Raw genomic sequence first — 25,345 nt, 5'->3', positions numbered from 1 at the left:
CAAGCAAGAAAAGAGAGGGGGATCAAATAGATTCTTTGATTTTGCCCCAATTCAAATTGCTGAACTTCAGAATACAGCCGTACCTCGGAAGTCGAACGGAATCTGTTCCGGAAGTCGAACAGACTTCCAAAACGTTCAGGAACCAAGGCGTGCCTTCCGATTGGCTGCTGGAAGCTCCTGCAAACAACTGGAAGCCGCGGAAACCACGACAGATGTTCGGGTTCCAAAGAACGTTTGCAAACCTGGGACAATCGCTTCCGGGTTTGCAGCATTTGGGAGCCAAAACGTTCATCTCGCAAGGCATTCAACTTCTGAGATACGATTGTACTTGGGATGGCGTAAAACAACATTGATGTTTTGCTGTAGAGCTCCCTGTTATATCCCAGAAAATCCTCATGGCAAGATTGTGGTGAAATCAGAAACTAAAATATAATATATATGTATACACACACACAACAACAACAACAACAACAACAAAACAACAAACAAACAAACAAACACTCTGCCTTGTGGGACATCTTTGGCAGAAGAAAAGGCTGAGAAGTAAACCCTACACAAATCTGGAGTGGAGTCCCTAATATGTTTGCACACTTCCTTCTGGTAGCTCCTGTTGGTGCCAAACGTATTGCCCTGCTTTCCTTTGAACCACACCAGTGAGGCCGGTGTGTGTGTCTTGTAATCTGGACAGCCCAGCACCTCCATACCCACTGCCCAGGCTTGTTCCCCGGAGAGGTCACTTTGGTGCTGCTAATGCAGCAAAAACAATGCGGGAGGCAGGAGTTGTGAGTTACCAGTCTCTGCCGTCATATTTGGAGGACTATGGTTTCCTTTCTACTGTTCTGAACTAAGGTTCAGCATGACACCCAAATGCAGTCAAGATGAGAACGCTCTTTACCTGTAATGAAGATGCTGAGATCATTTGAAAATCTGGAAGGTGCTTCAGGACTTCCAAATATATCTCTCTTGTGTCCAAAGTGTTCAGGAACTAGAAGGAAAGGGAAATCGTCATGTGAGTTTTATCCTTTCTTGTGTTATATTTATAACACACTGCTTTATCCCCTACATACCCAACAGACCAGCGCATTCTGCAGGAGAGGGAATCCTGCAGAAACCATCCTATCAGGAGCTCTGTTTTGCATGATGTTAGAATCAGGCCTTTAGTGTAGTGGCACCTACCCTTTGGAACGCCCTCCCACCGCACGTCAAACAAGCGTCTTTGCTGTAATCTTATTGGTGCCTGCGAAAGAGATTCCTCTTTCCACAAGCCTTCTGAAATCTTTCCCCCAATTGGATCTGGGATTTGAACTGATTTCATTCACGTAGGCACTGTTTGTTGCAAACTGTTTCTCTATGTCTGATTGTTTTTTCAAGGGAATGTTTTATCTATGCAGTTGTTTTAGCTGTATATAAATGGCTTCATATATGCCGTTATATTGTACAGCACTTCGGGGTGCTTCACGGGGAAGTGATCAATAAATGAAATAAATAACAGAATTCCAGAAGCTTATCTCTGCGCTACCGTGAATGGCTTTGGAGGACGGCTTAAAAAGACGGAAGGAGTGCACAGAGAAGGAGAAGGAGGATTATGTCCTCATCTAGCCCAGTCTATTTCCGTCACTCTCCTATCCCTCAAAGCATCTCGTGCACTGCCTGGAATGACCCCGGGTAGGAGGAAAGTCTAGAAACAGCAGAACTGCTGCCAGCTACATGTTCCTCCTCATCTGCACCTTCAAACGGTTTCCGTATGGATGGAAGGGGCAAGCAGCTGCTAGACAGGCAGAGCAACCAGCACCGCTCAAGTTCTCCCCTGGAAGATGCCTGTTGCTGACTCCCTAGAAGAGGAAGGTGTCTTTTTCCCATTCGCCTTACGAGTTGACTTGGGTTATTCAGAGCCTTCTTGCTTATTCAGAGCTCATTTTGGTGACCCGGAGCAGTCTTGTGTCACAGCCTGCAGTTGGCCAACTTTGAACCCAAAGGCAGAACAAGACTCACTCTACGGCTGTGAGCCTCCAAGCATCTTAAACCCAAAACTGCCCTACCGATAGTCCTGAAAATGGACCACTGCAGAAACTACGTCTAGTGTTTGTAACAGGTCTACCCTCGAAGCAGCATTAATTTATGATGGAGTTCGCACCGACCTAACCCTTAAATATACTGCTTCCTCAGTTTTCTTTGGGATGTTTGGAATATTTAACAAAGCATGCCTATTAGCACATCATGTAATATTATTTCCCTGTTAGGAAGGAAGGAACTTGCAGCGATACACAGCTCTGAAGTAGGCAAGGAACCAGGTGGTTGTTGGTTTGGGGCACGACCCAGTCAGCGCTTAATTCTGACTGGTTCCGATCTGATTTCAGAATTGGTTTGTGTTCCTTGTTAAAATCAGTGCGACCCTCTGCTTAGACCATGCTCTTCCTTTTTTTAGGTTCGTTTTAAATAAAAATATAAGCATGAGAAGAAGCCCCTTTTCTTGTACCGATCAAGATCACAGCACACTCCCGCACAAGAAAAAGAGTCTTGCCTTATAACAAGAGACACCAATACATCTTCAGCTGAGGAGGCAACAGCAGTAACCTTAGCTGGTGCTCTAGATGGCAGATGGCTATGGATCACGGGGACGGTCTGAAGACACACAAGGCCATCACTTTGCTGAAACCAAGCAGGTCTGGGTCTAGTCAATGCCTGGATGGGTGGCCTCCTGGGAACCAGCTTGGGTTCCACGAAGGAAGAAGGTGGCACATAAATTAAGGAAATAAATGAACAAACTGCCTCGTCCAGTATCAGCAGCTGTCTATATTAAGTGTAAACGTGTAAGCATGCAGGTACATAGGGTGAATTCTGCTGCTTTCAGGACAGCATCAAAATGTTTCAGTGATAAGAGAACGCAGAGAAAGTACAATCAAGCATTTAGAGCAGGCACCCCCAAACTTCGGCCCTCCAGATGTTTTGGACTGCAATTCCCATCTTCCCCAACCACTGATCCTGTTAGCTAGGGATCATGGGAGTTGTAGGCCAAAACATCTGGAGGGCCGCAGTTTGGGGATGCCTGATTTAGAGATAACAGATAAAGCGTGGATGTTTTCTAAGACACATAATTCAATTTCTCTTCTGGGGGCCAGCAACATATGAGGAATTAAAATATAAATCAACTTCTTTCTTTTTTGGGGGGGGGGGGGAGAGGCGCTTTTCCCTTCACCACCGCCGCCACCTCACCGCACGGATATGCAAACCAATCGTAAAGCGACTCATACCAAAACACCTCCTCTCTCTTTATTAGTTAAAGTGGCTCCGGGCGGAAAGAATGCGGTACTGCTAGTTGAGATATCCAAATTATCACAAAGCTCACCCTGGGTGGCACAGTCCATCCAGCCTACATTAACAAGGCCGTCCTGTAGCAAGACAAGCAAGACAACATGAGATCAGATAGAAGGAGGCAGGTTAGCTTTCTTTGCACAGGCACCCCATTCAGTTCACGCTTTGCATTTTTCTGTTTTGTGACTCCCACCCTAATTAAAAATAAAAAAATGGGCATGTCCCAGTGTTAAACACTTTCAATGTTTGATGGAAGAGGTGTGCCTGTCCACCGGAAGTCAATGAGACTCGTCAGCATTGAACTTCGCCCGATTCACGTGGGCCGTTTCAGGAGTCATGAAATCTAATGCCGCTTACCAACATGCCAGCCAGTTTGAGGCGTGTTCGGGAAGTCAGACAATCTAGAAAATAACAATAGATGTCTGAGAAACGAGCTTTTCGTCAGGTTCATGTTTATCTATGTATATGCATCTATGCGCAAACAAATAGAGGCTTTTGGTTAAAAAAACAACAATTCTGGTGCTTCCAAAGACTTTTTACTAAAGGGCAAAGCTGGGACACCTCAGTCGGTAGAGACTCTTCATCTCAAAGTTGTGGGTTTGAACCCCATGTTGGAGAACAGGATCCTGCATTGCAAGGGGCTGGACTAGATGACCCTTGTGGTCCCTTCCAGCTCTACAATTCTGTGATTCTATAAAGAGGTTAAATTTGGCACATGCAGTCACAGACAAGCTGCCTTAGGTGCAGAATCCACTCCCCCCAACCAGAGAGTTTTGCCGATCCTCCCCTCCCTACTCTCCAAAAATCTGCACTGGGAAGTTTGGGGACTGAGGGCTGTGAGAGAATTGGAAAAAGCTGCCTCCTTTTCCAACAGGGAGAATCAAAAGCCGTCTGTAGATGGAAAAAAAAAGATCTTCCATTTGCAGAGGGCAATGTTTGGATCTAACCCAGAAAAATCTGGAGAGTATCTGTACAGTGGTACCTCGGGTTACAGACGCTTCAGGTTACAAATGCTTCAGGTTACAAACGCTTCAGGTTACAGACTCCGCTAGGCCAGAAATAGTACCTCAGGTTAAGAACTTTGCTTCAGGATGAGAACAGAAATCATGCTTCGGCTGTGCGGCAGCAGCAGGAGGCCCCATTAGCTAAATTGGTGCTTCAGGTTAAGAACAGTTTCAGGTTAAGAACGGACCTCCGGAACGAATTAAGTTCTCAACCCGAGGTACTAATGTATGTCGCTTCCTCTGTCTCTCTCTTGAAATGAGGAACATGAACTTTACCTCTTAAGAGATCAACACACACACCTCTGCCTGCTAGGGGAGAGTTTCATTTCCCCTTCACATCTGCAGAGAGGGGCAGAGTAGATGTGGAGGTCTGAAAAATGGCACATGCATTTGCTTAAAAAACAAACTTCAGAGCCTGTTGAATCCATTTTGCTGCCTGAGGCAAATGACAAGATGGCAGCTCCCTAATTACACCAGCTAACCCGACTGACAGATGACTCTCACTTCGATCCTGACAAAGGGGCAGCATCCTGCATGGTGCCTGAGGGCAGCAAGATAGGTGAGCTGTAAGGCATAGACACCTCCCTCCCCAACCCTTTGTTGCTACCCCTGCCTTGCAACACCTGCTGCTTGCTCGAGTCTGCCTAATGGTAGGGCAGGTCCAGATGAGACTGAGGGAACCTTCAGAGGCAGCCAGGAACATATCTATGCTTCTGAAAGATAAGCTCTATCAACTAGCATAGAGAAAAGAGGATGTGTTTTAACAATCTCAATAGGAAATGGGGCACAGCAGGCTAGCAACCAAGCATGAATTTAGATATTAATAGCTGAAAAAGGTACACATGTATATATATTCACCTCCTTGCTCAGCACAAAAAGTTATTAACCAGCCGACGCCAGAAGCAAATGCAGTTTCAACAGCACTGACAAAATTTCCTGAAAAACAGAAAACAAATAATTCCACATTCCACCTGTTTTCATTCATTCAAAAACTTTACTTAGCATAAACTACTTGTTGCATGACATTGAGAGTAATATGATCCTTTCTACACTTTTCTTAAGATTTGATTGAGGGAGGTTTAGGTTGGCTTATCTGTTGCCCACTATTGGCATTGCAGGGTTTGAAATAGGCGCAAAATTAAAAATAATTTGACATTAAATCAGCAGCTCACCTGCCCATAATTCTGTCACTGTGCTTGTGACAAACTGCATGGCAAAACTCATTAAGCTCTCCTTGGACCTGTCTCCAAAATATTTCACTGGGTTCTGCGAGAGAAACACATCTCATTTTAAACCAATAATGCAATGTATGTATTAGCCAATACTTAACACAATGAATTACATCATGCATCCATCCATCCATCCGAGTCCCAACATCCTTCATATTATACCAGGCATCCCCAAACTGCGGCCCTCCAGATGTTTTGGCCTACAACTCCCATGATCCCTAGCTAACAGGACCAGTGGTTGGGGAAGATGGGAATTGTAGTCCAAAACATCTGGAAGGCGGAAGTTTGGGGATGCCTGTAATATACTTTGAAAATCTGGGAATCTAACCTTAGCTCTTAGGTGTAAAAATGTATGTACCCTGTTTCTCATATTTTAAGACATACCCATAAAATAAGCCATAGCAGGATTTTTAAGCATTCAAGGAATATAAGCCATACCCCGAAAATAAGACATAGTGATAGGCGCAGCAGCAATGCCGGCCGCGGCAGGAGGAGGAGGAAAAAAATAAGACATCCCTTGAAAATAAGCCATAGTGTGTTTTTTTGAGGAAAAAATAAATATAAGACATGTCTTATAATATGAGAAACACGGTAATATCTACAGAGCATCCCTGCACCCCCCTGCAACCCCCCCCCCAGGGTGCTGTTGTGGCTACTCTTGAGTAACAATGTCCGAGTCTGCTCTGTCTTTAAGAGTTTTATTGTGCATAGTATTTCCAGTGCAAAGATGGCAAAGAACATGACCTCGCAGAATCCGGGAGTGGACGTTTCCGGTGATGGGACCAGCATAAGAGTTTGGGCACCCTGAAACGCCTCCTCCTGACCTTACGTTTGGCGGCACGCCTTAATTTGGGTGCCGGAAGGGGCTGCCTGTTCCCCTCCACCTCTTGGTCCTGGCGGTGCAGGGGCTCTCCAACATCGCTGAGCCCTGACACCTCCGTGCCGCTCACTTCTTGATTTCCCTCACCTGACCCACTGCTGCTGCTCTCACTGGGCGAAGTGCCGGTCAGCAAGAGGGGAGGAGGCTCCCTCTAAGCAGGCCCCTGACAGATTCAGAAAGCATACTGCCCTAGAGCCATTGCTGTCCAGGTTTGTGGTGCTAACGTTTTCTCTGGGCAACGCTGCTTTCTAGGGTCGTCCTAATAGAACTTACTACGTTTGGCCTCATGGGTGGCTGTCCCTAAATCTGAAATAAGTTTGGGTTCTCAAAACAACAACAACAACAACAACAATCCTCAATGGACTGGGACTCCTTTACCTGCCCAGGAGGGGTGCTGGAGGAGTACAAATATTTGCTTACTTACCATTCCAGTTTTAAACACATACAGGCTTGGGTAGCTATTGATTCCTTTATTCCGGCAAAGCATTCTGTTATCGCCACAGTTGACGGCTCCAATACGTATTAATCCATCCATTTCTTTAGCAAATTCTCTCCACTTCAAGTTGATTTGGGGGACGGGGGAAGAAAGCGAGAGCCCAGGTTTTTTTTTTCAACCAAAAAATGTGATTCGTTTTTGAAATGCTCCCAAGAGAAGTTTAAAATGCTTATTTACCAGGATGCATATAATTCTATCGCAATAGTTAAAAACCCATGCTCATGCCCAGACGCTGGTTGAAGGGCAATGCCATCTTGCCCACCATTCTGATTAGCTCTGCCAGGATCTCATTCTTTCCGCCCTCATGTTTTCCATGTCAGTGGGGAATCTCTGGTTCTACTCCTTGCAGATCTTGTTGAAAAGGGCTGTAGCTCAGTGGTAGAACATCTGCTTTGCATGCAGAAGGTCCCAGACTCAACCCCCAACATCTCCAGGTAGGACTGGGAATCCTGTCCCCTGTCTGAAACCCTGGAGAGCCTCTACCAGTCAATGTAGACTATACTAAGATAGACAGACCCATGGCTCTGTTGAGTATAAAGCAGGTTCTGATGACCAATGGATGGCCAATGTGGATGTCAATGTCCTGTAAAGGTAAAGGGACCCCTGACCATTAGGTCCAGTCATGACCGACGCTGGGGTTGCGGCGCTCATCTCGCTTTATTGGCTGAGGGAGCCAGCGTACAGCTTCCAGGTCATGTGGCCAGCATGAAAAAGCCACTTCTGGCGAACCAGAGCAGCGCACGAAAACACCGTTTACCTTCCTGCCGGAGCGATACCTATTTATCTACTTGCACTTTGACGTGCTTTCGAGCTGCTAGGTTGGCAGGAGCAGGGATCGAGCAACGGGAGCTCACCCCATCGCGGAGATTCGAACCGCCGACCTTCTGATCGGCAAGCCCTAGGCTCTGTGGTTTAGACCACAGCGCCACCCGCGTCCTGTAGTCCTGCCAAAGTGTGAAGATGTGGCTATGCTTGCACAGAATGGGAGACCAGGATGCAACGATTAGTGATAGAGCCACAGATAGGTCAATGGCAAGAAAACAATGCAGCTCTCTCATACCCTTCAACTCTCATGGCGTGGTAAGCGTCTTCCCCTTTCCCCACCAAGGCCTCTGCCCAAGGAATCCAGGGAATGCATTCAAAAGCAGCTTGCATGGGCTGACCTATACCTACCGTCGGTGCTAAATCATGGCAATGGGAGCATCGGGGGGAATAGAAATTGATAAACCACAGTTCTCCTGAAGTAACAGCAGCATCTAGAACAACAACATTTAAAAGGGTCAAAATTCTGCTCAATAGTTTTTATTAGTTTTCTGTTTTTTAAAAAACAACAAATTAATTCCAACTTCACACAAATTTTTAAAACTGACTCTCCACCCCCCTTCAAGGTGCTTCTCCCCCCCCTCCTTTGTTGCTTACAGCAAAATATTTTTTTCTTAATTTCTAATAGTTTCCCATTCATTCCCATTTCCATCGACAGTGCATGTTCAATTCCTGTCCAGGCGGTTACCTGACTATTTCCCCAATTAATCAAATGAAATTAATTTTTCTTTATCAATCCATATAAACCATTAAGCATAATCTTTAATCGTATTTCCTCCATTACAATACATTTTGTGTGACAGTCACAAAATGGCTGCTGTGGGGCTGTGGCATAATGTAAAATGGCTGCCTCGGAGGCATGCAGCAAGGGTCAAGCCAGTGCAAACAGGAACCATACCTGCCAAGTTGCTGTCAGAGAAATAAGGGACTGGGCAGAAGTAGCAGACCGGAAGTAGCGCTGCCGCCAATTTGGAACTGGGCGGAGCATGCTCAGAAGTGACTTTTGATGCTTTGCCAATTTCCAAAATGGCCGCCACGGCAGAAGTCGCACTGCAGCCATTTTGGAACTGGGCAGGGCAGCATGCTCCGCCCAGTTCCAAAATGGCTGCCGCCCCAGAATAAACTGGGGAAAAACAAAAAAATCCGTTTTTTCAGCTAGGAACAGCTGGAAAAACAGGGATTTCCCGGGGAACACGGGAGACTTGGCAGCTATGACAGGAACTGAGAAGAAAGAGCAAATAGTCTCTCACTAATTTTTGAGGGGCGAGTCCCCGAGACCTTTCATAGGTGCAAGAGCAGGTTGTGGTGGACATAATGGGACACAAATGGGGACCATTTGGGCACCCCTTGAGCTAGCTACTAGTAAACCCAGAATCTTGGGGTGTTTTTATGTAACATGAACGCTGGCGGAACACTCTTCCTGAAGAGATCATCTATAAAAAAAGGCAAGAGCACCCAACATTTCAAAGGGGTGGACATTGTGGAAAGGGCTCCTCTCCCTACCCCTAAAAGGGGCATAACAAAACTGCCTCTGCGTAAAACTGAGGGGAACTTGGGGGTGTGGGGAATCCTGGTCCTTAAAACTGCAGAGAGCTGAGTAAGTCATGCACAGGGAAATGACTGCCGTTCGCAGTTTCCAGTTGCCCGGCAACGAAGGAACAGTTCCGCCACATATAAATCGTGCCAATTGAACCCATCTTTTGAGTGTGCATGTACTTGTGCCTTAAAAATCCATTTCACCAAATGCATAGCATGGTCTGTTTGTGGCAGAGACGAACAGAGGTAAGGAAGGGGGGAAAGAAGCAGCATGTTTATATTGTCAACGGACACGTACATTTCACCCCCTAAGCCCACCTCAAATGGGCTGCTGAATTCCCTCACCCCTTCCCATTGCTGCCAAGTCTCCTGTTTTTTGCGGGAAACCCCCAGATTTTAATCCGTTTCCTGCTGTTATCCCGAATAGAAAAAAATTCCCAAAAATCCCCCGGATTTCCTACCTGCCAGGGATGCTCCATTTCGGGTGCCACTCTGCCCATGTCTGGGCACCGGAAGTTGCTTCTACGCATGTCCAGACATGCATGGGAGCGACTTCTGGTGCCGCGCCGCTGCTGATCCCGCATTTTTCAGCGGGAGACTTGGCAGCTATGCCCCTTCCACTGCCGAGAGGAAAACTGCTGAGGCTGGCGGAGGGGGCGGGAAGTGTGTGAGAGGGGAGAGAGTATGAATGGAAGATGAATGGATGGGGAGAGGGGTTGGGGGTAAGTTCAGTCTGAAGGTCCCAGAGAGAGACAGGCTGGGAAGGACGTGGGTGTATCTGTGGGTGTGTGAGAGAATGGTTGGTTGGACGGATAGAAAAGGGGGAAAACCCACCCACTTTTGGCTTGGGCCACACTCCCTTTTTGGGTTGGGTCCTGACCACTGCTGGGATGTGGCCCCCAACTTCCTTCCCCTGAGAGAATGTGGCCCTTAAAAGGCTCCTCGTCCCTGTTTTAGTGCAACGAGTTACAGCGGTGTAGGCTGCTGTAAGGAAAGGGTAAAACTGGGCCGCCTGGATTCCTTGGAGAAAGGGCAGGGCAAAATGATAATAACTGAATGAACGAATGAATGAAATACCAGCCAAAAGCTGCTTTTAGCAAAAAAATTGCCACTACTACTATTATTTATTTTTTAAAAGGGCCTATTTGGTTTCAGCAATATCACTTAGGATCAGAACAGATGCGGCATGACCATGAAATACAGACAATGTAAAAAGCATAAAATCTGTCAACTGCTCCAATACCAGGGGTGGGGAAACTCTCACTATGTGCACAAGTGTGTTGTTATCATGCTAGGCAAACACATTCAGTTTCTGCAAATAACCCTGGTCAAACATGAACAGGAAATGCAAACACGTAACTGATGTTTAGATATCTGCGAGTTGTTTCCCGAGGAGGAGAACCGAGTTATCAAAGTCCGATTTTTCTCTTTAAAAACAACAACCAAATGTTAACCCCCAATACCAAATTAGGAAAGTGGTCTCCACTGAGAAAACATATTCAAAATATATCTTAAGTAAGAAAAGCAGAACAACTGGTAAGTGGAAATAACTCAAGTGCTTTGTTTGCACCGCTAATCTTTCTTAAAGGAAATTTATGTAAGACGGCAGAGCGGAACTTCAGAAAAAAAGCAGGAATAATTTTCCCTTTTCGTCAAGGTGTTGCTGGCTTTCCACAGAGACTGAGGCAATGAGTGCTGTAAAGTTTCTACAGACAAATGACTCACAGGGAAGAAATAAAATGCTGCCTTTGAACATCAAGCTCTCATAGTCACTCTGGTTGACATTTTGCAATCCACGTAACGTTTTCTCCCAGGAAAGGATGAGGTGGCACAATTATGCACTCTGAATAAATTAAAAAGTGCCTGGAAACCATCATGACTTACCAAATTCTCCTCTGTCCAGCGTTATAATTTCAGGATCATCATCATAAATACCTGGCAAAGAAACACCCCATGAGCATTCAAAAACAACAAGAAGGGCATTTGAATAATAAAATGGCATTTGCTACGTCATTGTACATAAACTTGGATTGCACCAGATAGCAAATGGTGAGAAGGAATTTCGTGCTAGCGAGCAAAGGGGCTTCCACAGCATAAAACTACTATACAAAAAGGTGCAGTATCCAGAATAAGACGCTCTCCATCTGGTCACAACTGCTCAACAACTGATTCAGCTAAATTCATTTTTCTTGAAGCCTACCTACGTGAGGTGGCCGTAAGACTATATTTACTAATTTGGGGGAGAAGGTGTGGGATTGTATAATTATGACCGCCCAGAAAAAGCTAAACTTTTCAGCAGAGAACATTCTTCTGAACGATATACCTATTGTATGGAAGTTAACGGGACAATGAAAATGGATTCTATGTGCTCTAATGGTAGCCAAGATGATATTGATGAACAGAAAGAATAAAGGTATGATCCCCTTTAATAAATGGATTGACTACACGGTAACACTTGCAGCCTGCTTGCAGACATAGACTTTGTTTGGATAAATATGACAGTATTTGGAATGAGTTTATGCAAAACGTAGTAGGCTATTAATATTTGTATACAGTGGTAAATCGACTTATGAAGACGATGTTTTCGCAAATCGAAGTGCTGCTACGGAGGATGTGCCGACCGCGCGCGCGTGCCGAAAATACTTCCGGAGGCTTTGACTTCGGAAATCGAATTCTTCGGAAGTCGAAGCCTTTGTAAGTTGAGGTAGGACTGTATGTGTTAGGGCAGAGGTTTTCAACCTTTTCGGGTCCACGGCTCCCTTGACCAACTACATTCTTTCTGCGGCACCCCTGTGGGGCTCAGGAGCCTAGTTATGTCACCCCTTGCCTGCAGAGCTGGCAGCCCCTCACCGCTACCTTGTGGAGGGTGCCCTCAGCCTCATCTCCCCTCTCCTTGGGAGTCCTCTGGGCAGTCACAGCTGCCCCCCTGGTCTCTGAGCTACTCCCCGTGGTCCAAAGAGAGGTGCCTCCTCACATTGCTGCACAGGAGCCAGGAAAGCACCCACTGGCCAGCGCCAGAGGCACCATTCCCCTGGGGAGCTTGCAGGCAGGGCTGCTGCAACAAACAGCTATGCAAGCCTTTGGGAGGCAGAGACGCGAGAGGGCATCAGAGGAAGGGAGGGAAGAAAAGAGGGACGGAGGCCACTATTGCCTGTGGCACCCCTGAATATCATTCGAAGCACCCCAGGGTGCCATGGCACACTGATTGAAAACCACTGTATAATAACATCAGGATAATAACATCAAATTTATATAAGAATGTATAGGTTAGGGTATTTTTCATATATTTTCATATATTCATAGGTTGTTTCTTTCTACACATTTTTGAGCCTTTTCTCTGCTCTTTCGCCCCCTTTGCATCACTTCATTTCTTTATATTTGAAACCAATAAAAGAACTGACTCTAAAGGGCATTTAGCAAAAGAATGGAATACAGGCTGTCCTGTCCCTAAGAATCAGACTAATTAAGAAAGCCAAGGACACGCCGTGTACCTCCTTGCAGTGGCCACAGGCCAACACAGAGTTAAGTCCTCGTTGGGTCTTTTAACTGTGTGCCAGGCTGCCTACCATGTACTTTCAAAGCTACGCTAATTCCCGGCAGGAGAAGAGCACGTAACAATTGCGCCCCACTCACAAGCGTGTTATCTTACCAAAATCGTAGCGATAGTAGTGCCAGCTCTCATATCTGCCTCCTTGCTGCTGGTCGTCCAGGCCTTTCTCGCCATACTTGTCATATTTCTTTCGCAGATCTTCGTCTTTTAGCACTTCGTACGCCCTGTTTATTTTCAGGAAGTTTTCGTGGGCCTCCGGATCATTCTGCAAGAGAGAAAAACTTCCTAGCGTTCACTTACCAAGCAAACAAGCAAGCAAACAAACATTGCAACCCAACACATTTCAGTCTTGAAATGTTCTTGGCTTTGTTCTTGGCTAACTGGAAAAAAAAACACCTTTCCATGACCAGGCAACCTACCTGATTCTTATCAGGGTGCAACTTCAATGCTAATTTTTTGAAAGCCTGCCTTATTTCTCTACTTGTTGCTTCTTTGGATATTCCGAGTAAACCATAGTAGTCTTGATCCGGAGAAACCAAAGCTATCAGATATATTAACAATAGTGACAGCAAAAAGAGTCTTTTCAAGTCTGAGAGGCACTTTCCTCTGGGTAACAATGGCTCCATGTTGAGTACTTGAGCGAGGCAAGCTTCAGAGACCAATAGAATTCACAGTGCCGTAGCCAAATAACTGAATATATTTCTGAAAAAGCTTCTCATAGGATTTTTGCTGTCATGGCCCAGAGACAGCCCACTTGGGTTCTTCAAAGAGACAGCGCCTAAAAGGAAGACAGAAGTTTTCAGGTGGTCTGTGCTATACGGTAAATGCAGAGTCCTAGTCACTTCACAGTGACACTTGCAGATGAAGGCAGTTTTGTTTTGTGAAACCTCATTTCCTAGGCAGTAAATAGCCTTCCATTTACAAAGAACTCGTTTCATATACTGCTATTAAAGGCATAGGAGCATGTGGTGATATTCTTACTCGCTAGTAATCACTGAGAGACACTAAATGTTTCTTGGGTTTCCACAAATGTAGTCTTATGACCTTCACCTTTTAGCCCACATATTTATATCTTGAAATCAGGGCGACCTTAATCTTTAACTACGTAACAAATATCCTACTCCCGTTACAAGGCCGCTTCCAAAGTAATAAATTGTTTCTGGGAGGGAAGCAAATGGGGTAGAAGACAGTCGACATTTTACATTAAGAGTTTTTAAAGCACATTAACTTCATTTTGTATTTAAGTACTAGCCTGGTCAAGCATTAATTTGATTCAGTGTTGGGCATTACTTCTATATTATACAGTTTTATTACATTTCAGTGATTTTACTGTGCACTGCCTTGGTACTTTGTTAAAAGAGTTGGCAGTTTATAAATATTATTGGGATTAAAAATGCATAAACAGGTGACAAGGATATTGCATGCAGGCGAGTGAACTAGTACAGTAACTTTGTGGCGCTATTTAAAAGGCTGCCTTAACTTCAGAGTCTTGTTCCCTACAACCTAGAAAATACACAACATTTGTATTTGGCAATTGTTACTTTCTTGCTACAGATGTAGGTATTTGACAACAATGAGCAACTTGGATAGCTTTAAAACAGGATCGGAAATCCATGGAGGCTAAAGCTATCAGTGGCTACATGCTATGATGGCTATGCTTTGTCTCCTTGGTCAGAGGCAGAAATACTTCTCAATACCAGTTGCTGGAAACTAAAGTGGGGGAGAGTTCTCTTGTGGTCGAATCCTGCTTGCAGGTTTCCCACAGGCACCTGGTTCATTTCTGTGAGAACGGGATGCTCGACTTAGACAGGCCATTGGCCTGATCCAGCAGGCTCTTCTCACGTTCTTCCCCAATACAATCCCCTTGGGAGCATTCCTGCTGGCAAGATTCATGCTTCAGACAGGACAACATAAAAAAGTGAAGCTTTTCCAAGGGTGGAATCTAAAAACAACCACAAACACCGCTGCCACCACTTGTTGATTTCTGCTATTATAAAAGCATAACCAATAGCAAAGACACTAATCCTACCATTTTAAGCCCAGAAGAGGAGGTGATTGCAAGGAAATGAGTATGACCATTTAGGCTTGGGTCATTTGGGGGTGAAAAGAAAATCCTGGCGAGGGAAGAAGGAAGAATGAGTGGAAAGAAGCAAAATAAAAAAATTCATTCCAGTAGCACCTTAGAGACCAACTAAGTTTGTCATCAGTATGAGCTTTCGTGTGCATGCACACTTCTTTGGACACTTCTTCAGATACACTTCTTATCTGAAGAAGTGTGCATGCACACAAAAGTTCATACCAATAACAAACTTAGTTGGTCTCTAAGGTGCTACTGGAAGGATTTTTTTAAAATTTTGTTTCAACTAAGGCAGACCAACACGGCTACCTACCTGTAACTGGAAAGAAGCAGGTACTGAAGGAAGCTGAGAGAGCAAAATGAAATTTTAAAAAATGACAGGAAGAATACAGGAGCAATAACAGAACCACCGCAAAACTATCCACTCCCAGTTTATGGTGTGGGAGGCCACCTGGTCACTTTGTGAGCACCACCTTGAATTCTATTATGGGAAGGCAGGTGAGGTTATAAGTGAAGCAAAATAACTGAAAATAAACTCAAAGGGCGTGCCTCGGGGACGGTGGAGATAACCCTGAAAATAAGCTCAAAGGGCGTGCCTTGGGGACGGTGGAGATAACCCTACAGCCTCCAACTGCGTTTGATCTAAGGAGGGAAGGGGGGATCGCTGGATGAGCTGAAAGAACGCATGAGAGGGTCACACTCAATGCCCAGCCTGCTGCTGGCTGCACATTCAACGGCTGCGCAAAGGGTTTCTATGCACAACAGCCAGTGTGGTGCAGTGGGCAGAGTGTTGCCCCCTAGGACCTGGGTTCAAATCCCCACTCGAGTCCCAAAGCTCACCGACTTGGTGACCCTGGGCCAGTCCCCCACATCTCTCAGCCTCAGAGGGCTGTTATCCTCATAACAAATACCATGCACGTCACCTTACAGAATTATAGAATTGTAGAACCGAACGGGACCACAAGGGCCATCTAACCCGACTGCCTGCAATGCAGGAATCTTCTGCCTCAAACCCACAACCCTGAGATTTTAATAAGAGTCTCCTGCTCTACCAACTGAGCCAGTCTTAACCCAGGTCTTCTCCAGCTCCTTGGAGGAACGGCAGAGCAGGTTCTGCACGGTCTGAAATGAAAGCTGCAGCTATCGGGTGAACTTGGCTGGACGCAACACCCTCTGAAAAACCATGTCAGAGGCTGCTGTGAGGTTTCAAAGTGAAGAAGGCTGCAATCTTGATATACCAACCTTTAGAAGACACCTGAAGTTTTTAAAATGTTTAAAGTTTCATTATATGTTGGAAGCCGCCCAGAGTGGCTGGAGCAACCCAGTCTGATGGATGGGGTACAAATAACAGAACAACAACAACAAGCAAACAAACAAACAAACAACATCAACTTCACGACAGTTTGCCAGTGCAAGGATCTCTCCTTCCTTGGAGGTTTTCAAGCAGAGGTCGGATGGCCATCTGCCGTGGATGCTTTAGCATTGAAGGGGATTGGACTAGAGGACCCTCAAGATCCCTTCTTCCAACTCTAGAATTCTATGGTTGATGATGCCTTCCATTGTATCCCTTCCTCCTCCATTTCTAAGTGCCCTCTGCTTACCAGGTAACTATTTTAAAGCAGGAAACACAGTGGGGTCCGGGGAGAAGAGGCAGAAGAAAGGGAGTTCACTGAGCGAGGGAAAGAAAGAAAGAAAGAAAGAAAGAAAGAAAGAAAGAAAGAAAGAAAGAAAGGAGGGAGGGAGAAAGAAAGAGAACGGGGTGGGGGGTAGCCAAATATGTGAGGCCATGAGAGCCCAGAGGATGCCCCGGGTGACAAAGGAAATGGTGCCTACATAAGGAATGCAATCCCTGAAGTTTTGGGGCTGCGCAGCATGCTCTTGGAACACCAATGGGATGTTGCTTGGAAGAGAAGGACGGAAGGAAGGAGGCGCCGAGAAAAGCGCTTCCTTCCCCGTCCCTGGTCCTCCGTCCGCTTCCTCTGCGCTGGGGGCCCCTCCGGAGTCTTACCGGGTGGCGGAGCTGGGGATCCTTCCCTCCACAGGCCGGCGCGGAGCAGGAACCGCCAAAGGAGCAGGAGCCGTGGAGCGAGCAGGCAGGCAAGCAAGGCAGGCAGCCAGGCCTGCGCCGGAGGAAGAGAGGCGCGGAGGATCCGGCTCACAACCGGAGGCGGCGGGAAGGCGGGCGGGGCGCAAGGCTGACGTGGCCGCAGCCCCGGCGCCCCGGGGAAAGCGCTCAGCCGCCTGGCCGGGGGTGGAGGCGCTTTGGCGGGACTAGAGGTGACGCCGTGTTCCGGACGCGCGCTCTTGGCGCACCTCTCGTAGGCCTGCCCTGAAACAGATCGGGCAGACGGGTAGGGGGGAGCATCGTCTTCCTCTTTCCCGGCGCTTCTTAACGTTGGCTTGCTCACGAGTAAGCCCGCGGGCTTCAGCCAGGCGCAGCTGCAGATGCGGCGCGCGGGGAATAAACCTTTGAGCTCTCGCTCTCTCTCTCTCTCCCCAATGTCATATAGGGACCACAAGGACCATCTAGTCCAACCCCCTGCAATGCAGGAATTTTCCCGCCCAGCATGGGGCTAGAACCCACGACCCTGAGATTCAGAGTCTCACTCAACCACAAGGGTCATCTAGTCCAACCTCCTGCAAGGCTGGATTTTTTTCTGCCCAACATGGGGCTCGAACCCACGACCCTGAGATTAAGAGTCTCCTGCTCTGTCAACTGAGTTATCCCATTGAACTCTGGCTCCCCTTGGCAGAGCCACGCAGTCCAGGAGCATCCCATAAGTTCCCCATCCCTTATAAGACGCACTCGCTTTGGAGTCAGCCCCACTGAACTGTGTAGGACTGACTTCTCATTTGAAGAGGGGGTTGGGCTAGATGGCCCTACAGAATTCTATGATTCTGTAGAGGGCAGGCCCAATCCAGCAATGCAACCAAGTATTGGGGCAGGGGGTGGGTCTTAGGCACCGTTTTAGACACAGGCATCTCAGTAGTGGGTTTGTTTTGGTGTGTGTGTGTTTCTTACCAATTTGGGGCAAAGTCTGTCTCACTCTTTACTAGCAAAAACTGTCAGATTAGATGCATCATAGATTATAGAATTAATAGAGTTGGAAGGGACCACGAGGGTCATCTAATGGGTGGAAGACATGGGGTGTTTCTGGTCATTTGACCTCGCCTCCTAGCGTCACACGTTGCTGCTCGTCATACCCAAAGATGAAGTTGGCAGGGCCACCAGATTATAAATTTGGAACCCTCTTCCCAGAGCCTTAACAGAGCTTTTATTACAATTCATGTAGGAGCCCAGCCCAGGGAGGAAAACCTTCCTCTAGGCTTCTCCAACCTGGTGCCCACCAGATGTTGCCCAACTCTCTCAGGTGCTCCCATTGTCTCTGACCATTGGCCATGCTGAATGGGGCTGATGGGAATCCGACATCGTACTCCAGCCGTCCTCTCCTCCTGTCTCTCGCAGCAGCACCTGAGAAGTGACCCTCCCAGGCATTTCAGCTGCACATCTCACCTGATGGACTTTACATGGCTGTAGGGCAGAGCTTCCCAAACTGTGCGTCACGACGCATCAATGTGCCGGCTGCAGTGTGTAGGTCTGTCATGCAAGCAATCCCTGCGCTCCTCCTGGGGCTGGAAAGGGTTTAGTTTAACCTCTGCTTTGCTAGTCAAAATGAATTACTGTGTTGCAAAATGTATAAAAAGTGTGTCATCAACAGGAAAAGTTTGGAAAGCTCTGCTGTGGAGGTTTCTTGCTTTTCTCCTTGCAACAGCACCCAAGCAGTGCAGTGAGGCGAAGGATTCGTGAAGTAGCCTTTGATACCTGTAGAACAGTTGCTGGAAACTACAGGGTGTTGCTGCCTTTAAATCCACCTTGTGGGATTCCCTTAGGCATCTGGTTGGTCACTGTAAGAGCAGATTGCTGGACTAGGTGGGCCATAGAATCTAGTCCAGAACCCTGCAATGCAGGAATCTCAGTTAAAGCATCCATGGCAGATGGCCACCCATCTTCTGCTTAAAAAGCTCCAAGGAAGGAGAGTCTAAAACCTCCCGAAGGAGACCGTTCCACTGGCAGACAGCTCTTACTGTCAGAAAGTTCTTCCTGATGTTGAGTCGGAATCTCCTTTCCTGCAACTTGAAAGCCATCGGTTCGAGTCCTGCCCTCCAGAGCAGGAGAAAACAAGCTTGCTCCAACTTCCATGTGACAGCCCTTAAGATATTTGAAGATGGCTGTCTCCTATCCATCTCCTCTTCTCCAGGCTAAAAATTCCCTAAACCATTCCTCCTAAGGCTTGGTTTCCTTTATCAATCTTGGTTGCCCTCCTCTGCACACCTTGTCAACATCCTTCTTAAACTGTGTTGCAGGTGTGGTCTGACCAAGGCAGAATAGAGTAGTACTATTAGTTCCCTTGATCTGGACACTAGACTTCTGTTGATGCAGCCTAGAATAGAATAGAATAATAGCATTGGTTGTAGCCTGATGAAGGAGAGCTGTTCTTCTGTTCTTGTACATTCAGGCTGCCCTGGAAATTTCACTGGAATTGCAGCACTGCAGTTGTTGTTCACGCTCCAGTGTTATTTCGTGAAGCCTAGAAAGTCGCAGCCAGCATGGCCAATGGTCAGGGATAATGGGAAGTTGGAGTCAGCCATCACCATTCCTGATCTAACTCATGATCTAAAACATGAGTTGGCAGAAGGCACATTACTGTGTATTTTCCCAGAGATGGCCAGACATTTCTGATTCCCGGCTGCTTATCAACACCAACGACAAAATGACACTCTCTCCATATGGAATTAAAAAAGCAAGGCAGGTGGGGTAGCCAAAAGCAGATTTAAAAAAAAAATGTGGAAAGGACTGTGAGTTCAGTTTTGGGATTCAAAACAAATTATTCCATTTATGTTTCTTTAATTTTAAGTGTGTGCCAGGCAGAGGGCCTTCTCAGTAGTGGCGCCCGCGCTGTGGAATGCCCTCCCATCAGATGTCAAGAAAATAAACAAATATCTGACTTTTAGAAAACATCTGAAGGCAGCCCTGTTTAGGGAAGTTTTTAATTTTTGAAGTTTTATTCTTTTTTTAGTGTTCTGTTGAAAGCTGCCCAGCCAGATGGGCGGGGTAGAAAATAATAATAGTAATAATAATAATAATAATAATAATAATAATAATAATAATAATTGCACAAGGCCCCGATGGGTGGGTTTTGAGGCTTTGATTTAAACACAAAGATTCCAGAAATCAGAAGTTTGCCCACCCCTGATTTGGAACACATTTCAAATTCCTTCTCTCCCACAAGTTGGATACAGTTGTACCTTGTACAGTTGTACCTTGGAAGTCGAACAGAATCTGTTCTGGAAGTCCGTTCAATTTCCAAAAGTGCGGCTTCTGAATGACTGCAGGAAGCTCCTGCAGCCAATCGGAAGCTGTGGAAGCCCCGTTGGACGTTTGGCTTCCAAAATTGGTTCGCAAACTGGAACACTCACTTCCGGGGAGCCAAAATGTCCGAGTACCAAGGCATTCGAGAAACAAGGTATGGCTGTATTTATTATTCTGTGATGTATGGTCACTTTCAGAAGAGCTGTTTATCAAACATTCATCCTGATTTGTGCGCACAAAGTTTGAAGGGAGGTTATGGGATGTTGACTGTTCATTGTGTATTGTTTGCAGGGGCGGTTATACAATGTTGCATCAAGCAGTTGCTACCCCACACTTCCAGTGCATTTCCTTGCTGCAAAAAAGTTGGTTTTTTCCCCATAGGTGGGGGTTGTTGTTGCACATGAGCATCAAGCCCCCTTTAACTGTACAACCTTAATTTGCTGGCATGCAGTTGAGTCCCAGTGTGCAGAATAGCAAGTTTAGAAATGAGCTGGCGAAAAAATTAAGCAAAGAAGTACGATCTGTTTTCATTTGGCACATAGATACTTCCTATTGAAATGAGTTTTGCATACAAGAGACCTTTGAGAAAAATAAATTCCTTTTTAATGATCTGCTAATGTGTCTTGCATGCTTATAGGAGCATTCAAAGCTATAATTATAGCCAGTCCCAGAGAATTTGAAGACCCAGGAGCTACTTACTGTTGACCCATCTGTTTTTCCTCTTGCTATTGGGATTTATGTGTGTCTTCCGAAGTGATAATTGTAGGGTGTTCTTTGGCAAAGCATGAGAGATTTCTCTCTCTCTCTCGCTACAGGGGTATCCCAGACATTAAGCAAGCAAACAAAAAGGTTATTCTGCATTTCCCTCCGCCCCCGTCCTCCTCTCTCTCTTGAAATAAAGATGATAAATACATTTTGCAGATGTCAGCTAAGAGTTTATCTTAGCTGTTGCATCTTGCTGAAAGGTGCATCTTCTATATTATGTAGTACCAGTGACTGGACACCAGAGGGTGGTCTGCTCACATAATTTTCCACTGAAGAAAGAAAACCATCTTTGTATACAACAGAGCAAATGAATAATTTTATCAAATACATGGGATGCGTCCGAGCTACTGATGAATCGTATATTTTATTGTAAATATAGCCCCCCACACCATCTTGTTATATTGTATGACTTGGTCAGTGTTCCAAACTCCCAATGTTCTAGGCGCATTTTGTGACGGGGAATTTCATTAGCGCGAGCAGTTTCTGAACTCTGGGCAAAGTACTATTTTCTGAACACTGGGCAAAGTAAAATTTCAGATAAAAACTGCAGAGTGGAAGGAAAGGAAGACCTTTTTCTGCCTCCCCACTTCCAGCTACTCTGAAGACTGGAGAAGAGACCTTCTTAAGAATATTAGGGGGGTGGGCAGGGGAAGGACTAGGCCATGTGAAAAATGAGCATAATATTTTAGCTGCAGTTCATTCATTTTCAGCTTGTATTCTTGTTATTAAAAAAGCTCACCTAGGCATTGCACTGTTGTGCTCGTAATCTAGATTTAAGGTGCCATTCAGCTCCTAGCTTTCATATCTCAGTTTCTAACACTGGAATTCGTGGCATATAAATACATAACTAAAACAAACAAGTCTTGCTGCAACTGAAGAGTACAGCAGACTCGAATTTTAGAGAACGACGGGATTCTGAATGCACGCTAACATTAAAAGACAAACCACATGCAATTCTGTTAGACTTATCAGTTGTCATCACTCTTGGGATTACATTGTGTGTGGGTTAAAACGGTCTGGTGCCAGAGCCCTGAATATGCATCAAACTCAGATGCAATATTTAGGGTGGTTGTGGTGAGAGTTCTTCAATCAGAATTTGATAGGTTGATTCAACTCAAGATGTGAAATTCACTTCATTTTTGACCTCGGGTTACAGCTGCTTCAGGTTGCGTCTTTTTGGGTTGTGCTCCGTTGCAAACTCGGAAGTACCGGAACGGGTTACTTCCGGGTTTCGGCGCGTGTGCATGCGCAGAAACACTAAACCGTGCTTTGTGCATGCGCAAAAGCGCCAAATCGCAACCCGCACGTGCGGGTTGCGAATGCTGCAGGTTGCGAACGTGCCTCCTGCACGGATCACGTTCACAACCCAAGCGTCCATTGTATCTACTTTCCATTGGCCAGTGTATTCCCGATAACAGCTCTTTATCACAGACCGCTTACAATATACCATACTTTTCCGTGTAGAAGACTGGGGTTTTTAAAATTAAAAATTACATTCAAAATTGTGGGTCGTCTTATACATGGATACAATCTCCCCCCCCCCCATTTTCTCAATTTGGAGTCCTCCAAAATAGGGAGCATCTTATACATGGGAGCGTGTTATTCATGGAAAAATATGGTGTACACACACACACACACACACACGTATATATTTACTATGCCACAGTTTTGCTTGGCCTGAGGCATGTCTAGCTCTTCACCCCAACTCCAGGTCTCTGCTTCTTCCTCTTATTCTGCCCTCAAGTCCACTGGCTATTTCCCCCTCACAATGTTGTGCATGTCTACCCAGAAGTAGGGATGTGTGGCTATGTTTGGCTTCTTTCATTTTTCCATATCTCTTCCCCCTTCACACACTCTCTCTGGTGAAGGAGAAGTGTTGGAGAGTAAAAGTCCCTGAGCGCCATCTTCTGGAAACAACTTGCCAGGCAGGTTTGGAACTGCTGTGGTAATGACGTTGTGGAGAATGTGGCAAGATTTTTGAGTGACGCCATGAAATCACCGTAGGTCCCAAGAGCCATTTTTTTTACCTCACAATGTCTGGACAGTTTTATCGTAAAAGTATCTCCTACTACCCCTGTTTCTCCTATTTTAAGACATAGTCATAAAATAAGCCATAGCAGGATTTTTAAGCATTCAAGGAATATAAGCCATACCCCGAAAATAAGACATTGTGATAGGTGCAACAGCAATGTCGGCCGCGGCAGGAGGAGGAGGAAAAAAATAAGACATCCCCTGAAAATAATCCATAGTGTGTTTTTTTGAGGAAAAATAAATATAAGACGGTGTCTTATTTTCGGAGAAACACGATATGTTTCGTTAACTGCGTTGTGATCCATGTATACAATGTGCTTTTTCTATGCCAATAAAGGAGATTCATTGATTGAACTGCCAGAGTGTCGTGTTCCAAATAATGTCAGCAACGAAGTTTAGTTTAGTTTTTGTTTTTTTCTTAAGGCAACCATTCTCACAATTAGTGTGTTGGTTGCAAAGAGTCGCCATCCCAAAGCACTACCTGTAACTAAAAAATTTAAATGGGAGAACATTTGGTGCAGCGGTACCTATAAAGATTCATATCACGCTTCAGGAAAGTATTCAGGGAGCAATAACATATAGTTCTTGGCTCAGATTGCCAAGGCATGTTCCTTCTCTGAGAGAGAAGACATGGCTTTAGTTTAGATAAATACAGATTATCTAAACAGCAGAAAAACCTGTTGTTTTGACACGCTTTTATTTGCAGTCTATTTATCTTCTCAGGGTGAACTGGTCATTTCTATGCTTTATGCAGTTATCCAAGAGGCATTTATCACAGAAGGAATTTATTTTGCTAGCCTGAATGTTTAGTCTCTGGATGTACAAAACTGTATTGCAAGATCTATCAAAAAAATCACTTATTGTGCCATTATTCAGTTAAAACAACAACACTGACAGATTCAATTATTGATGCACATTGTTCATTAGGTCTTTTTTTTTTAAGGTAGCTTCTGAAATAATGCTGGCAAGTATCTTATAATAGACTACTTGAATGGGCTGGAGGTGCCTAGTGTACTTCTGCCTTTGAAATCAAGCTGAGAAAATCTGTCAATTTCAGTTTCTTACCCTTCCAATAATCAGTTCTCCACATTTTCATATAAGTTCTTTTTGGGGGGGAAGCCCTGAAAATCCAGCATTTTGGTGTGAATTTCAACCGATACATGTTTCTCTCTATTTGCAATTTAATATAATACATCTTGATATTTTCACTAATATGCACATTTATATGCAGGTTCTATGCTAGTATATGCATTTTTCTGCACATTACTTGGCTAAAGAATTTCTTTGCAAAACTTGGAGAAGTGCCACGTCCAAAGGATGGCTGTGTTTCGGTTCTCATACACATTTTGGAAAGTGTAAATTTTGCAAGTTAACATTTAAATGTGAACGGGATCAAATTTCTTCCCCCATCCCTAGTTTGAACTTACGCTTGTTTGGGCCTGGCCAATTCGAAATGGGAATCTGCCAGAGAATCTCATGCATGCATTTTTTAGTTCCTTGTAGGGCGGGTGGGATATAATAATATTAATAATAATTTCCCCGGACAGTCTGGGCTGCTCGTGCTCTAAGTCTTTTTCTACTCTTAGATCTGCATCAGCTCTAGCTTGGGGGGCAGGTTCCGTTCTCATTTGATATTGCCAAATTATGAAAGCATTTGGACTTGCTAGAGAATAGACACTTGCCGGATGTGCTTATGAAAGCCGGAAAAAACTTGTAAAAAAGAAGGACAGCTGCAGCGTCTGAAACATTCTTAACCAAAGGCTGAGTTGTTATGGCAGGAAAGCCTGTTGGTCACAGAAACTTGACTCCGTAGCCATTGGCTGAGTTGCTCTGGTGTTATGGCATGTATATGACTGCTAAAGACTGTTGGTACAAATGATCTGGGGTCAGTACTGACTTTGAGATGTCGGGGTGGGGAGTGGGGGTGGGAACAGAGAAGCAAGAAAGTAACACAAACCATTTTCACTTACCCTGGGTTTGTGTGTGTGTGTTCAAAACAACAAAGTTTGGCTTGCTTTTAGGTGCATCTACTGAGGCTACATAAAAGACACAATGTACAGCTTTATACATGAAATGCACAGCACAGTTGTTTTCAGTTTCCTGAAGGTTTCTTGCAGAACGCTTCTGTTTCCGTTTTTTAAAAATAATTGTTTGTTACTTCTTAGATTGTTGTACTGTACGCTCTTTACCTGGGAGTAAGCCCCACTGAATTCAACGGACTTATTGTGGGGGTAACTGTAATGAATTTGCAGCACAATCCCAATCACTTCTG

The 25,345-nt window shown here is 45.3% G+C and overlaps 1 protein-coding gene across 2 annotated transcripts in view; it reads right to left on the bottom strand.

The window, feature by feature from the left end:
• LOC148683052 (endoplasmic reticulum disulfide reductase DNAJC10-like) overlaps positions 1-17,404 on the bottom strand; it is a 35,696-nt gene extending 18,292 nt beyond the window's left edge. Inside the window, exons 1-11 of one of the 2 annotated variants that reach the window (XM_088660214.1) lie at positions 16,915-17,404; positions 13,249-13,607; positions 12,929-13,094; positions 11,164-11,214; positions 8,095-8,177; positions 6,850-6,981; positions 5,489-5,582; positions 5,175-5,252; positions 3,670-3,713; positions 3,252-3,389; positions 896-985 (exon numbers count right to left, since the gene is read on the bottom strand). In XM_088660214.1, coding sequence (XP_088516340.1) covers positions 896-985; positions 3,252-3,389; positions 3,670-3,713; positions 5,175-5,252; positions 5,489-5,582; positions 6,850-6,981; positions 8,095-8,177; positions 11,164-11,214; positions 12,929-13,094; positions 13,249-13,455 — 1,083 coding nt within the window. In that variant the 5' untranslated portion in view covers positions 13,456-13,607; positions 16,915-17,404. Of the gene's footprint in view, positions 1-895; positions 986-3,251; positions 3,390-3,669; positions 3,714-5,174; positions 5,253-5,488; positions 5,583-6,849; positions 6,982-8,094; positions 8,178-11,163; positions 11,215-12,928; positions 13,095-13,248; positions 13,608-16,739; positions 16,805-16,914 lie in introns of those variants that run through there. The other variant, XM_088660215.1, reaches the window with a different exon arrangement.
• Between the last annotated feature and the right edge of the window lie 7,941 nt (positions 17,405-25,345).

The sequence above is a fragment of the Zootoca vivipara genome, unplaced genomic scaffold (assembly GCF_965207765.1).
Source record: "Zootoca vivipara unplaced genomic scaffold, rZooViv2.hap1.1 HAP1_SCAFFOLD_39, whole genome shotgun sequence".
NCBI lineage: Eukaryota > Metazoa > Chordata > Lepidosauria > Squamata > Lacertidae > Zootoca > Zootoca vivipara.
This window is presented reverse-complemented; position numbering and strand designations above follow the sequence as displayed.